This window comes from Phalaenopsis equestris, unplaced genomic scaffold, assembly GCF_001263595.1.
Source record: "Phalaenopsis equestris unplaced genomic scaffold, ASM126359v1 Scaffold000272, whole genome shotgun sequence".
Lineage (NCBI taxonomy): Eukaryota > Viridiplantae > Streptophyta > Magnoliopsida > Asparagales > Orchidaceae > Phalaenopsis > Phalaenopsis equestris.
The window spans coordinates 438777-454691 of record NW_018164714.1 but is presented as its reverse complement, the minus strand read 5'-3'; the positions used below and the strand labels follow the sequence as shown (position 1 = coordinate 454691).

Sequence of the window (15915 nt, the reverse complement as noted above, 5' to 3'; positions counted from 1 at the left end):
ATATATATATATATATATAGTATATAGTATATATAATATAACTATATACAAAAAAAAACTATGGGTTATGCTCTACTAGGGTTTGCTTTGATCGCGATGCCATGGCGACTCGAGTAGCTCTCGATATCCTTACGCCGGAACGAGAACGAAGCTTGTTAGTCGCATCGTCACCTCGTCTTACTTAAAGAAGAAGGGAAGGGGAGCGTCGTAACAGGTTCGTCGCCACCCTAGCTCATGCACGAAGAAGGGAGGGGTGAGTCGTAGCAGATTCATCACTGCCCCAGCTCACGCACGAAGCTTCGTCTTCACTGAGCCTTGCCTTCTTCTTCTCCTTCGATTCCGACTCGTCCGACCATGTGAAAGACTTCCGTCATCGCAAAAGCCGCACGCAAGGTTTCATCAGCTTCGACTTAGATTACGCCCGCAGTTTCTGCTCCATCCTCTTCTTCGGGACAACAACCCCTCTGTTTTACAACGCCTCCCCTGCGACATCCTTTCTCCATTTTTTTCTTTTGCTTCGATGGCTACTATTCCTCGCTCGAATCAGTACCTAGGCAAATAATCTTTTGTTGAAGCGCTTGATAAGGGTCTTGACTCTGAAAAAGCTGTTGAGCATGTGGTGTTTCCTCAGATCTATTATGATTCTCTTGAAGGGAAAGCCGACTGTCCATTTGTTAAGAGGGCTTGTAGAAAGGGTGATAAGGCCACTCTTATTTTTTCAGACCTCGAAGTCTCTACATTGGCTGAAAAATACAAATTCACACTCATTGAGAAATTTCAGTTGGGGCATCCCAAAATAGAGGTTATTTACAAAGCTTTTGAGGATCTCAAATTTATTGGACAATGGAAGGTGAGTCTCTTTGATGAGAGGCATGTTATGATTCAATTGAATATAGACAAAGACTATGCTAGGATTTTTTTCCAGGAAATTCCTCACCATTGAATAAAAAACTATGAAGTTGCTCAAATGGTCTTCTGAATTTGATTCTAACTAAGAACTACATACAGTACCAATATAATTTAAATTACCTGGGCTTAAGTTGCATCTTTTCAATTATCAGGTCCTTTATTCCATTGGGGCCATACTTGGGAGACCAATAAAATTAGATATACCCACTTTTAATCTCACTAGGTTTTCTGTTGCCAAGCACTTGTGGAGAGAGATATCACTTTACCTGACATTGAAGAAATTTGGCTTGAAATTGCACATAATGGGTACTGACAACAAATTGTCATGGAACAAAGAACATACTATTGCACCCATTGTAAGTTGTTTGGACACATTTGAAAAATGTTTCAGGCTCCATCGTAATTAATTTGCCTTTTTTTCTTTTGTTTAATTGGTTTCTTTTTTTATTTTTATTTTTATGTTTTAGGTATTTAAATTTTTTAGCTATTTTTGATGTTTTATAACAAATTATTGAATTGTGTTTAATTTTATTATTTTTTTCTTTAATTTTTGGTTTGAGACTTATGCCTATTTTGGTAAAGCAAAACGCCTAGGGTGTGTATTCGGTTGTTTCTGATGGATCGGTTTAAAATTTGGTTAACCGGTCTAAGTTGAAATTCAGGAATCGAACTACCAAACCTAATATAATTTTGCTGGAGCCGAACCAGTCAAGCCAAAATTTAATTCAGTTTGAACAATTCGGTTTTTGATAAACCGAAATATATGTATTTGATATATAAAAAATAAAAAAAAAACACAGAAAAACAATGAACTAGTTAATAAAAATAACTTGATTACAAATATAGCTTACATAATAAGAGGTACGACACAACAATGAATCATAAAGTCTTAAAAAAAAAAGATAACAAAGCTTAAAAAAAAGGCATACTTAGCTTACATGAATCATAAAGTTTTAATAATACAAGAAAGCCTATAACTAATGCTCTTTGAGAATTGTCCAGCTAACTTGTTTGCTTTCCTTGATGCCTTATGGTTGAGCTTCATTAACTTCACATCCAACTTGGTCTTTTGAATCACCAACTTACTATCATTATTTATTTTTGCTATACAACGACCTCAATTGAAAGATACGAAATACACCAAAGGAAAGCAAGAGCCAAATAGGAGATTTATTGAGGAGGATAGAGAGAGCTCAGACCATACAACATACTCAATGAAATGCTCCATCCCAGCAATACTGAATTCTGAAATAAATAGAGCACTACCAAGTCGAAGGCTTAGGACCAAGACATAATTGTCCTAACGAATATGTCCGAGCATCGTTCATGTAGGTACGCTGGTTGAACACATTGATATTGTTGTAGATCTCAACATTGCTCTCCAAAATGCCAAGAGGAAGAATGAGATTAGAAATTCCATCCAAGACATGAAAATGTTCGATTGAATTCCAAATCCAAATGCCGATGTCCTTAAGCAGCCCAAAAACCATTGCCAATTGCCAACCAACAAAGGTACAAAACAATCCACAGAAGAAGGCTATCAAAACCTACAATATTCATTTTATCAAAACCAACAACATTGTACATTTTTTAGTGTGCACGTGTCAGCTTATATACTAGTGTTGCTCATACTAGTAATTCATAATATGTACATAACATGCACTGCTCTATTGGACCTCCTATAAAAAATTTTATTACAAGCACGGAAGCACCGCCACCCTCTATTTATAAATATGTTTTTGCATTCAAAGGAAAGAAAAATGAAGAGATTAAATCAAAATCCAATCAAGTAGAATAAAGTTGACCTCCTATAAAAAGTCCAGTAGGAGAAAAACCAAATAATCGCACATCTCTGAAAGCCTATCAAAACCGCTCAGAATAAATTGGCAACAACTTTAATTTTATCCATGTAAGAAAAAAATCTATGAAAACCGCTCACAAGGCCAACCAAATGCACTGCTCCTGGAGCATATTCAAAACCACCCAGAAAAATGCTGACCTATCTGTCAGTATTTTTGGTGAATATGTTCCATGCATACTTTATTCAAGAAGAGAGATGAGCATCTTATTACTTATAAGAGTGGATCTAATAAAACACAAATTGATTATTTTCTTATTAGAAGAAGAGATCGTCGAGATCGTAAAGATTGTAAGGTCATTCCAAGTAAGGATTTAAGTACCCAACATCGTTTAAAATAAAAAAATACTAGGACTCATCATTGCAGAATTAGATTGAGAAACTTAAAATACACAAATAAAATTATTTTTATGAGTAAAATTCAAGATTTCAAAATTTGGGATATTCATGAAGAAGCAAATGTGATGTGGGATAAAGTAAACAAACACTATTAAACAAGTAACAAAAGATGTGTTTGGATAATCAAAATAAAAAGTTCTTATAAATAAAAATAGTTGGTGGTAGAATATTAATGTACAAGAAAAGATAAAAATAAAATATAAGAACTAATGTTATAAAAATTGGTTTAAATGTAAAAGTTTAGAGAACTGGGAAAAATATCAAACGACCCGCAGTAAGCCTAAAAGAACAATCTGTGACGCTAAAAATTATGTTGTTAATGATTTTTATAATATATTAGATACTAAGGAGGTTGAAAAATATATGTATAAACTAGTAAAACAAAGAGAAAAGAAAAGTGAAGATTTGACTTAAGTAAAGTGTATTAAAGATGAAAATTAAAAAGTATTTTTCTTAGAAAAAGATATTCAATATAGGTAGGTGAGTTATTTTGATAAACTTTTTAGTGAAGTTTTTGAAAATACGATCAACCTTAGTGATCTTAATATCGTAAATAATAATAAAATCCCCACTCATTTTAAGACATTTTGAACACGTCTCACACATTGGAACAGAAAACATTATTTATTGGCATACTTCTCAGAGATTTTAGCATGACTTATTAGTATCAATAAGTATGAACTTCCTATGAAAATCGTGAATCATGCCATGCTTTAATTAAATTCGGTACACACTTAAATCTGCTACTTGTTTAATGTTAGGGAAGGTCTGGCATTTGAAATGACTTAGTGTATTGAATAAATATAGCAATATGGCTAGACATATTTTTAATAACTAAAAATTTGTTTGTCTTTGAATTGTTGTTGTATGTAATTCGATAACTTCTATCATCATGAAGTTTCTAAAGGAATTATAGGACGTGGATATCCCCTGACTTTCTTTTTTATGTCAAACTTCAAGTAATTGTGAATACTTTATTCCTAGACTAGTGAATGCATCTTTTATTTTGTGTATGCGCTTACCTTAATTAATTTTTTTCTTTTTAAGGTTTTTATATTCAAGTCATTAAAGATATGTATACTAGAGCTGTTACTTGTGTTCAAACTGAAGGAGGATTGACCAAATATTTTCCTATTTCTGTTCGATTACATCAGGGATCGGCTTTAAGCCCATATCTTTTTGCTTTAGCTATGGATGGTCTTACTGGACATCTTCAGGAGGATGTGCCTTGGTGTATGCTTTTTGATATCCTTCTCGTGGATAAAACGAGAGCAAAAACCCAGGAAAAACTTGAAATATGGAGGTCTACATTGGAGTCTAAAGGCCTTGTTTAAGTAGAACTAAAATTGAATACATGAAATGTAATTTTGGGTGATCAAATTATTAAAAGGTGGAACGATTTAGATATCTTGGGTCCGTTGTTCAAAGCGACGGTGATATTGATGGGGATGTTAATAGTAGAATTCAAGTTGTTTAGGGTATTGCCGTATGAATGCTTCAGGTCTTTTGTGTGATAGAAAAGTATCACTTAGACTGAAAGGAAAATTTTATAAGATGGTGGTGAGAACTGCAATGTTCTATGGCGCTGAATGTTGGCCTTTAAAAGAGAAGCATAATAATAAGTTAAGTGTTGTTGAGATGAGAATGATTAGGTGGATGAGTGGATTTACACTCATAGACAATGCGAAATGAATATATCCGTGACAGGGTTGGTAGCTCCTATGACGGACAAAATTATAGAAAGTCGTCTTAGATGGTTTGGTCACATTAAACGTCGACCATCTGATGATCCGATTAGGAGAGTAGATGTTTTAGATTAGACTTGTGTTAAGAAAGACACAGGTAGACCTCAGAAGACTTGGGCTTATTGTATAAAAAATGATCTTAATTTTCTAGAACTAAATGAAAATATGACACTAAATAGGACGCAATGGAGAAAAAGGATTCATGTAGCCGACCTCACGTAGTGGGATTAAGGCTTTGTTGTTGTTGTTGTTGTTGTTTGTTCCATGCATAGAGTATGCAATGTGAAGCAAACCAATGCAGCATACCAACCAAATGCCTAATAAATTTGTAAATGCGTACAGAAAAAAGTTTGGTAATGCAGCATACCAATCAAATGCTGACAGCAGTGCTCCAGAATAAATGCACTAGTCCAGAAACCTTCAAGAATAAATTTACTGTTCCGGAAAGGCAGAAACCTTCACGAATAAACCTTCAAGCAATGATTGCATTGTTCTAGAACTATAATTTCATTAATGTAAGTATTCATTTCAGCCAACCAATGCTGCCAAAGCTGTCAGCATTTGCCAAATAATTAAACCTGACAAATAATGAAATGCATATTGCCAAAACTGTCAGCCTCACCACTAGTTAAATATTCAAATGCATATTGTGACAAATGATTAAACCTGACAAATAATGAAATGCATATTCCCAAAACTGTCAGCCTCAACCATAAATGAAGTGGTCAACGCCTGACAGAAGCAAAAAAGCTTATCACTAAATATTTAAGCCAAAAGCTGTCTCAAACATGGCAAAAAAATTTTTTAAACAACAATGAATCGAATGCATCAACAGATAATTCTACAAACATGGCAAAAAGAACACCAAAGAACAGTGGACAAAATAGTCCATCAAAATCCTCTTGCCTCCCAAACAATAAATACCTTATCAAAGTATTGAATCTTTTGCAATCTACGATAAATCTGTAATAGATAATAAAGAAGTAGAGTTAATATTCATTTCCAAATAAAAAAAAAGATAAGGGAATAACCTAAATAAACATTTTACCTTAATCAAATTTATCCACATCATGAATATTCTCTTCAACATTGACAGGCTCACTTGTCCATTTTGCTCTTACTCAATCTTGAGTGCAAGCTAGAGCTTGCAAAATCTTGGGAGATAATGAACTCCTGAAGCATCAAGAACACGACCACTTGTGCTAAATGTTGATTCAAATGCCACTGTAGATACTGGAACTGCTAGGTCATCTCAAGCCCTTTGAGAGAGGATTGGAAATTACGATGCATTAACCTTCTACCATGCCAATATCAAACTTCTCTTGCATAGTTTCATAATCTTCAACTAAATATTTTTTAAAATCTGTTTTGCTATCAAGGTCTGCTCTCTCACAATTACATCGTCTAAACATTTCAATCATCATGTATTTTTTCCCTCTATCTTTTAAATCAATAGGTTCAACTGCTAAACTTTGTTTTATCTCATTATGGTTCTCATCTCTATTTTGATCATTTGCCTTCATCTTATAGTCATAAAACATATCATAACAAGTTGACCATATTGATTGTGCTAATGCAAATTCCCTCGAGGCCTTCATACATTTCTATGATTGCAAACTCAATGTATCTTAAATTAAACCGAGGATCAAGAATAACCACAATATATATATAATCAAATTCATCTTATCAATAGAACCCCAATATTTATCAAAAATTTCTCTTATTTTCTTAGCCATGTTTTGAATTTCAAGGTCTCTATCCATTTCTCATTTCTAAAGCATGCACAAAACTTCAACAATTTCATGAAAAAGTATGTTTGATGTGACATACAATAAGTTGGATATACGTAAAGTATGCTCATAGAACTTCTCTAAGAAACATACTAGTCTTCTTGTGTTCTCCCAATCAATATCCCGTGGAACTCATTTTAGTCCATGACTCCCTTTCTGATCTCTCTCAAGTTCAGCTTTAAATTGAGGGTCAATCACCTCCCAACGTTCGAAGGCTCTCTTAAAAGTAAGTGCTAAATTCAACATCAAATATTTTGAATTCCATCTTGTAGGAACATCTAAGCATAACAAACTCTTACTTTCAAACTTTTCTACTTCAATGCACTCTTTAAACTTTTGAAGACGAGCAAGAGATTGTCTTGTAAACCTAACAACAGCTCTTATACAAACTACAAAATAACCAACTTCCTTGATCCCATCCCGAACAATTAAATTTATGATATGAGCAATGCATCTCATATGTAAGAACTTAAAATCAAGGATGCTCCCACCTCTTTTACCCATTTTATTTGCAAATGAGTGGTGATGCCATTGTTAGAGCTTGCGTTATCAACTGTAACTGTAAAAACTGCATCAATCCTCAATCAACTAAACATTTTTCAACTTCTTGTCCAAGAAGTTCTCCTTTATGACTATAAATTGGGCAAAAGTTAATTACTCTTTTGCTCAATTTCCAATCTTTGTCAATGTAATGCACAGTAAGATGCATATATTTGATTCTTTGAATGGAAGTACACGTGTTAGTTGTTCAATAAACTCTTTTACATGATTTCTGAACAATTTATTTCAAAGTTTCTCTCTCAGTTAAGTAGAATTGAAAACAATCACGAGTAAGTGTCTATCGAGAAGGAATATGAAACATCAGACAACATTTTGACATGAAGTATTTGAACCCATATTCTTCAACATGTTTAAAGGGCAAATCATCTACAATTACCATAAATGTTAAAGCTTTTTTAATATTATATTGCTCAAATCTCCATGTCTTAGGACCTCTATCGGTCTCATCTTCTTTAGCATTTGGTTGCAATACTAATTGAGCCCGAGTTGATTGAAGATTATGTGGATTTTTTTGGAAAATAGAAAGTTGGGTTTGTAAATTTGTTGTACCGTTAATTTTCGGATCACTTTGATATGTCTTGTCACAATAACTACACTTGCTCATTTTCCCTCAGTTATGAACTTGGTGAAATGATCCCAAACATCAGATTTTGGCCTTATGGACTTTCTTTTTTTCTTCTCATCAATTATTGGATGTATTCAAATCCCAACAAAATTAACTTGTTGGGTAGAGTCAATAGGCACTGGTTGTTGAGAAAAATCTAAATCATTTGAACTCTCTCCACAATGCGACATCTAACCGAATTATAAAAAAAAAAGAGATTATAAGGTTGTAAATGCAGAAATCTAGAAACTACACATATTTTTAATGTAAGCTTCACATTCATGTAGAGCTTTAGCAAAAGTGTAATTAATGTAAGATCCGCTTTATTATGCCCATAACATAGAAAAAGAAAAGAGAAACCCATGCCAAACAACATAAACTTAAACATGGAACTTCAAATTTTTTTTTTTCAAAATTAGAACCCGCGAAGTTACTGAATTTTCCACCAAGATTTATGTAAGAATTTCAAGAGAAAAGATGTAGAGAACTTCACATATTTTCCACACAAAATCACATGAAATTCATGCATATTGATTATTTCCCATCCAACCATCTCTTAAAAATTACATGAAATTTATTAGAAAAAACGACCATTTATATAAATCAAAACTTAATGCCTCATGGTCTAGTATCTTTTATATAAATTGAAACTTCAACCCTCATTAGAAAGAACGACCAAAATAGTCCGCTCAAAATAAGATACAAATCTCAGCACTTTACTTGAAAAAATGGGACACAAAATGATTGTTTAAGTCAATGATTGCATACTTCAATCAATTATCATACCAAATTTATGCAGTCTACTAATGGATTCATGACTTGTAAATTTCTTAATTCATACCTTCTCTCCATAGCAGGAGGGAATGAATCAAACGAAAATCAGATTCCATAAAACATCAATAATCTATCACTTCAAAATTTCACAACTACCTTTATGTAATTATGTCAAAAAGATTAAATTTGGTTGCACACAACCTTAACTTCTACGCAACCAATTACTTGGTCTTTAAGTCTACTAAACACTCTAGACTATTAAAATTCTCCAAAGTTTTCCATCTTATAGAAATCCACAAATAGAATAATAGCTAAACAAAATATACTTTGTCCCTTAACAACAAAAATCGTAGTTGAACTGTCACAGATAAATTACAATTTGACTATCCTAATGCTATTCTACTTTCTAATTCCTCTCAGAAATTCTCCATTCAATTCAACAACAACAACAACAAGAAGAGCCGGGGGCTATATCATACTAAATAATGAGAATATTTATGAGAAACCAAATCAAAGTATATCAAATACATATTTTAAAATTTTAGAGAATATTCATGAGAAATCAAAATTTGCAATAACGGCATACCAATGAAAGGGAAGATGAGAAACCAAATTCAACGTAACACCAAATCAAACTTACAATCTGCATACTTTGAAAACCTAAGACATATCAAAATCTGCAACTAAACTATATTGCATGAGAGACAAAGACTCAAAAGTTAGAAGAATTATGCTTAGAATCCGTTCTCAAAACGCTTTTCATAGATCACATAAAAACGGGATAAAAACAAAATATGCTTTCCACCATATAAAAACGGGATAATTTTTTTCTCAAAACACTTTGACATGCCTTCTTTATACCCGTTTTTAACTTCAAGCATGCATATCGTTCTAACTTGATCCCTTAAAATAAAACAATAAGACTGAATAGTATATATAAATCCACCATCTAACTAGGGAGCATATCAAAATGAACCCACAAGTTTCTTCAACAATTCACCCTACTGCTCAGTTAGGATTAAGAAGTGCATACCTTCATTGTAGAAGTAGTAGTAAAGGAAATTAGGGAACAACTAGAAGGGAAAAGCAGACCTTTGAAAATAGACCAAGAGAACCAAGACTCTTCAGGCCTTCTCCACTTTCTCATTTTCACCATCGAGTATCGACACCTTTGCATGACTGCATGGGCCTTAGCTTCACCCTTACACTAAAGAGAAAACGAAACTCTTAATCGAGGCGAGCCAGGTAGCCAGCGATAGAGGTCACAGAGCACGAAACACACTGATTGGGGGCGAGGCGCTACGCGACAACGCAAGTCAGGGCTTCGAAGAATAGAAATGGACAACAAACCCTAACTCTCCCTAAGTAAAAGCAAAAGATACACTTTAGTCTTCTACCAAAGTATTGAACTGCGCCTTCGCCCCTTATAACTTGGTTTTTCGGTTCAATCAATTAATAAAAAAAAACGGAACCATAACCAATAAACTAAATTATCTAGATTTTAAAACCAAATACCAAACAGTCATTTCAAAAACCGAACCAAATCGATAATCGCTTTGGTTCGGATCAGTCTTTTGGATTTATCCAAACAGTGCACACCCGTAAAAATGCCTCAATTCTTGAATTCTTTTTTTTAATCCTTGATAAGAATATCTGTTTCTTTGAGGTATGGAGTATTTGGCCTTTTATGTTTGTAATTTAAATCCTGTAATTTTACTTTTGATTTATTCTTTCATTTACTCGTTTCTGTGTTTTTGATAATGGACTGCTTTAAGGCTAAGGAGATTTCACAACTAGCTTTCCTGATCTATAATCCATGACGATTGATTGACCATTGAAACTCGTAGGCGTGCGTCAAAGCTCTTAATTAATTTCTAGTGTCGGAAGCAATTAGGTGAAAAAAAATCTTCTATTACGTACCATTTTGATTAGTGGATCTTATTCTGGATTGCTTGTGAAATTAAAATAGAACATATGTGAAACCTATAGATGTTTCAAATTATCTTTAAATAAAATGCATGTGTTCCTGTTCACTAGATTGGTCTAATCTTCTAAATCATCTGCTCTCAGGAAATGGCCGAGCTAGAGGCTAAGCGCGAGCGAGTTAAACAGAATGTTGCATGTGAGTGATTATTTTAATAATTTTTCTTTTTTGTTGCTGATTTATGGAAGCTGTATAATATCATTTATTTCTGTAGTATTTCTTTTTGTTATTATCGTAAATGGAAGAAGGTTTCAAATCATTTAAAGACTGAAAGAAGCTTGTAATTAATGTGCTGATTTCCGCATGCTGATGTTTTGAGGCTAACTCGTGCAGAAAGAGAGCTTCAAATTAAATATTAGCTGTCACTAAATCTAATTAACGTTTTTCTCTATATTGTTGGTTTGTATTGGTAGACATTTATTTACATTTCGTTGTTCCATGCTGAAGTGTTGAAGAAAGAAGAGGAAGAGAAGAGGTTAGCAAATGCTGCTCACCTACCAAGCAGGACTATAGGTAAGTCATGTTAGAGCGCATTTACTATTTATCCAATTTTGTGGTTAGAAGCGTAACATTCCTTTATGACTTCATTATGAAATAGAAGAGCGGATTACGTTTTAGTTTTAAACTCCCTTGAGTTACAATTTTGTTTCTGTTTGTATCAATTGCAAACTCTGTTTATGCTATTCCACATCAAGTTTTTTTTTTCCCCCTGATATTCAAACTCAAAAAGCTAAATTTAGAAGTTAATGATGATTGTTAATCTTCAGGCAAAGGTACTTCTCCAGATCTTGAGAGCTTCATCAAGCAATTCCCTGGCGCATCTGATATCCAAAGAAGAGGTACTTTCATCTTCCAAAAGCTATGTGGTCTTGGTTAGGTAAATCCATTGTAATGGTTAATATATCTAGGTTTGTAGACTAAATTTTCTAGCATTTCAGAACAACTTCACTGCCTCAAATTGCTAGGAATAATTGAATTATTTTCCTAATTTTTCTAATATCCTGAGAGCTAGCATTGTACCATTCATGGAGATTGACTTTAAGGTTATTCTACTACAATTTTGTTACAGAGATTTTGTTTTTTTATTTTTAATTTGTGCAGGAAGTGAGAAAGTATCTGTTACAGCTGATGATGAATTAAGTGAAGAGAGGTGACTAATGTTTTTACGCTTTCGGCTTTGAAAGAAATTTTGTGGCTATTTTTTTCATTGCTCTCAGATTCCTCTGACGCATATGGATAATAAGATGTGTCAAATCTATATATGTGCATTGTTTTTATGCTCGTCTTCAGAAAGTCTCAAAAGCGTAGTGTGAAATGAAATTCCTTCATTTGGCAATCATTTTAGTCTAACATTAATTCAGACATGTTATGCTCTTTTAAGTACATGTATTAAAGATTAATGATTTATTTAGGGTAGTGACAACTTTTTGTGAAGATGGTTGTAATACTGTTGTTGGGAAAGCAACTTATTTGAATGCAGCAGTGTATATAAAAACTTTCTATTTTGAAAAATTTAAACATCTGTTTTCTCATAGGTAACACTTTTTAACAGATCTGTTTGTAAAGAACAGTTTTCTACCATAAAAATTTTTAGGTAACAACAAAGAAAGCAATAGCCAAATAGCTGGAGGTGTGGTGGCAGTCTAGAAAGAAAAGCAGTATGAAGTCTGCCCCAAAGCTGACCCTGATTGGCCATGTATACCTAGAATTATGTGCCTTTATGTCCTCTTAACCAATAACTCCTTTGTAAGAACTTGTTTGCTGAAAATTCTATCTTTTAGTAACAATATTCTTTATTTTATCTTCGAGTATGGAATAGCCTTGTGAATATGGAATTGTTGTCAAAGTTTAAATTATTAGCAAAGTTATCCTCATTTAATTATGTCGGATGAATCTATGCATGCGATAAACCATTTCTCGAAGGAAAGTGCAGAGAATCCATCTCCCATCTCAATATAACTAGTACTCTTATCATGAGGAAACAATTCTAAATTAGCAGGCAAATTCCAAAGTATGCTAGAGGGATGACTTAGGAAGATGTTTTTTTAACTACATAGAACTAAAATGTAATATATCTATAGCTAAGATAGAAATGAAGATATGATGGACTCAGACTGAGGGAGACAAGACAAAACCATTTGGTGCACACTGGCACATGTATGAAAAAGCCCTATAATGAAAGTGATGTGAGTCCCCAATTGAGATAACACATGAAGGATGTTGAATGGTTGTTACTTTTGCGTTACAGTTGGTTGCGATTTAAAAGGAGAGTGGTGAGATAAGGACCCTGTTTAATGATTATCCTCACAAAGATAAAATTTTTTTTGATGATAAGCGTAAGGACATTGTATTATCATTTGTCATGACAGGTTACTTGGTGCTAGTTTCAGGATAGAAAGGAGCCAATTTGAGTCACTACGCATTTGAATTCCCTTAGTAGTGGTGTAATAGTAAAAAATATTAATTGATATTGTTAGAATATAAGATGATGCCTACGTGCGATAGGTTTATGTATCTTGGATCTATTATAAGCAAGAACAATGATATAAAAGAGCATATAATTTCTAGGGTTTAGACTACATGTTATAATTTATTCGGCTAATTATATGATTTGGATATTAGTATGTGGCAGTGACAAATTGCTGTTTTTTAAGTTGAACATGGTAGAAATAATAACGTTAAGATAAATGTATGATATGACTTGGAAGGATTAATTAAGGAATATGTATGTTAGAGGATTCATTGTCATAACATTTTTATAAGTTAATTGAAGATAGATTTAGTTGATTTGGTCATATCCAAATAATTAAATAAAATTAATATTATGGGATTAAGAAGAATGGGCTGACTTAAGATTTCATGAATATAAGCTATTCAAAAGGATTGCGAAAGAATAAGTTTAAATCTCATGCAACTCTTAATAGGAATGAATAAAAAATAACAGTACAAGGAAACTTTTACATATGAAATATAGAAAACCCAATATATGGTTGACCAACCAGAAGTTTTACCTTTTACTCTGTTGCTTTCTTTGCTATCTAATTCTGTATCCAAACATGAGATGTCGGATTAGCTAGATTAGTTGTGTTGTATTGAAGGCTGATGGTTTGAATAATTTGGTACTAAATGCTTTAAAAATTTTTGAACTTCAACTCAAGACATCTTTTCTGTAAAATTATTAAAAAAATGACCGACTTTTTACTATAATTTTATTGAAGTGTAACACACATAATTCTTTAATGGTTATACTAGCTTCCTTTGCTAATGTTCATTATTTGTTCATGAATTCTATTTGAACTATTTGGGGTTGACATTTTGAATCGTCGTATTTTGCTCATTCATACTTGATGCTTGCTATAGTCGAAGCATTGAATCTTTTTTTTCTTACAGATCATTTTTAATAATTTCTATCCATGTTACTTTTAACATACCTCTCTCTTTCATAATATGCTAGATATTAATCTTTCGTACTCATTTAATTGGTTCATTTTCTATCTTTATTGTATATGCACAAAGCCATTTTTTAGCTATATAATCTTTAGCGGATGTCAATTAAAAAAATATTCTTCTATAATTATTCTTTAATTTATATTTCCTAAATGCAGTACGCATCATTTTAATGTTTTCATTCATGTCACGCTTAACTTATGTGGAAACAGTATTTTTACTCAAATCCATACAACATCACTGTGTTCTAATTTTAGTTATATAAAATTTTTCTATGAGTCTATATGATAACTTTCACATGATTCAGTCTTAACTTTAAAAGTTATATTTGCACATATATCCATATTTTTTCTATATGATAGAACTATACTAGTAGAACTTATCCCACTGTTTTACTTTATCTTCTAATAATATTAATTGGAAAATATTAGTTTCACATACTTAAACTATATCTCACATACTCAATTTTTATTCTACTAATTCTGTACCCTCTTTTTTTCTAAATATTTAGTCTATCATTTTAGCTTTGATTTATGTAAATAAATAAATAATTTTGGTTTTTCAAAACAAAAATGGAAGCTTGCATCACAAATGCCTACTTACTCCATGAAAACTCAAAAGGACAATGTGCTTTTTGTTTCTTTGAATATTCTAACCTTGCAAATGCTAGTGTTTAGCTTGAACATTCTCCAAGCAAGTGATCAATACTATATCATGAATTGCTAACACAGATTTTTTTTTTTCTTTTTTACTTATCTGTTTTTTTTACCTAATGCTTATTTCAGGTTCTCTGAGCCAACTGGTTCTGGATTATCATTCAAACCAGGAACATGGCAACCTCCCACTTGAATTAACCAACCTCCTGAATCCAAACTACTTTACAATTAGCTCATCAGAACAGGTACTTCTGAGCTTACACATAACAAGTATTTTGGTGTTTTTAAATTATATCCACTTGCTAGCTGGGCATGTGGCTTATCCTGAGTGAATTTTTGTTATTCTGTAGCATTCTTCTTTGTATTGACATAACTGTTACAGATCTGCTAGTTTAAAGAGTTCAGTAATAAAAATATATTAAAATTTTGAATAAGTGTTTTGAGCCTTTTGTTTTGATTTTAGTTTGCTTCATAATCTTTCGAGGGGAACTTTTTAGTTGTTAAATTAAGATTAGCCTTTTAATGATGCTTTGTGTTATGAGTGAAATTTCTACTGCTTCATTCTGAAATTCATTGTTTAGGGGACCCTGTTTCGGATTTATCATGCAATCTAGTAGCTCTTCTTTTATTTTATAAAAAAAGATATTGTGTACCCCATATGTTAGGTTCTATTGAACCAGGGATTGAAGAACATCTGCTTCAAAGGATTTAAAATTAAGGAGAGTTTGTCATATCAGTTAAGGTGAGAAAGTATTTTTTTATATGTCTTAAGTTAATTTTTTATTAAATAAAAACTTACATTATTGCTTCAGATACTTTTTTTTTTATAATTATGTGCATATTGTAAGTTAAATGAATCATTGAAATGAAATGGCATGATAAAAAGGGAAAATGATTATTCAATGATTTTAAAAAGAGGTAATTAAATGAATGAAAATGTAAAAACTTAAGTCATACAGAAGTACCCCCATTTGGTACTAGTAGGGGATGCGATTTACCTCTACACGAACAAATAAATAGAAATGATAAAGGTGTACCTTTAGGTGCAAAATTTTCAGAGTATCAACGGGTATAATTTAAGGATATCTTCTTGCATGATGTTAATCCTGATATGACTTCTTAAAGAAATTAAAAAGTAAATGCTTAAGTTGAAACGTAAAAGATTAAATTTAAAATAAAAGCTTATAG

At 32.4% G+C, this 15915-nt stretch overlaps 1 protein-coding gene across 2 annotated transcripts in view; it reads left to right on the top strand.

Annotated features, from left to right (window-relative positions):
* Positions 1-14985, top strand: part of LOC110024752 (mimitin, mitochondrial) — a 24765-nt gene extending 9780 nt beyond the window's left edge. For both annotated transcript variants that reach the window (XM_020724896.1, XM_020724897.1), the window contains exons 4-8: positions 10711-10762; positions 11072-11137; positions 11392-11463; positions 11726-11774; positions 14857-14985. In XM_020724896.1, the coding sequence (XP_020580555.1) occupies positions 10711-10762; positions 11072-11137; positions 11392-11463; positions 11726-11774; positions 14857-14920 (303 nt within the window). In that variant the 3' untranslated portion in view covers positions 14921-14985. The remainder of the gene's footprint in view (positions 1-10710; positions 10763-11071; positions 11138-11391; positions 11464-11725; positions 11775-14856) is intronic.
* Positions 14986-15915: the final 930 nt, after the last annotated feature.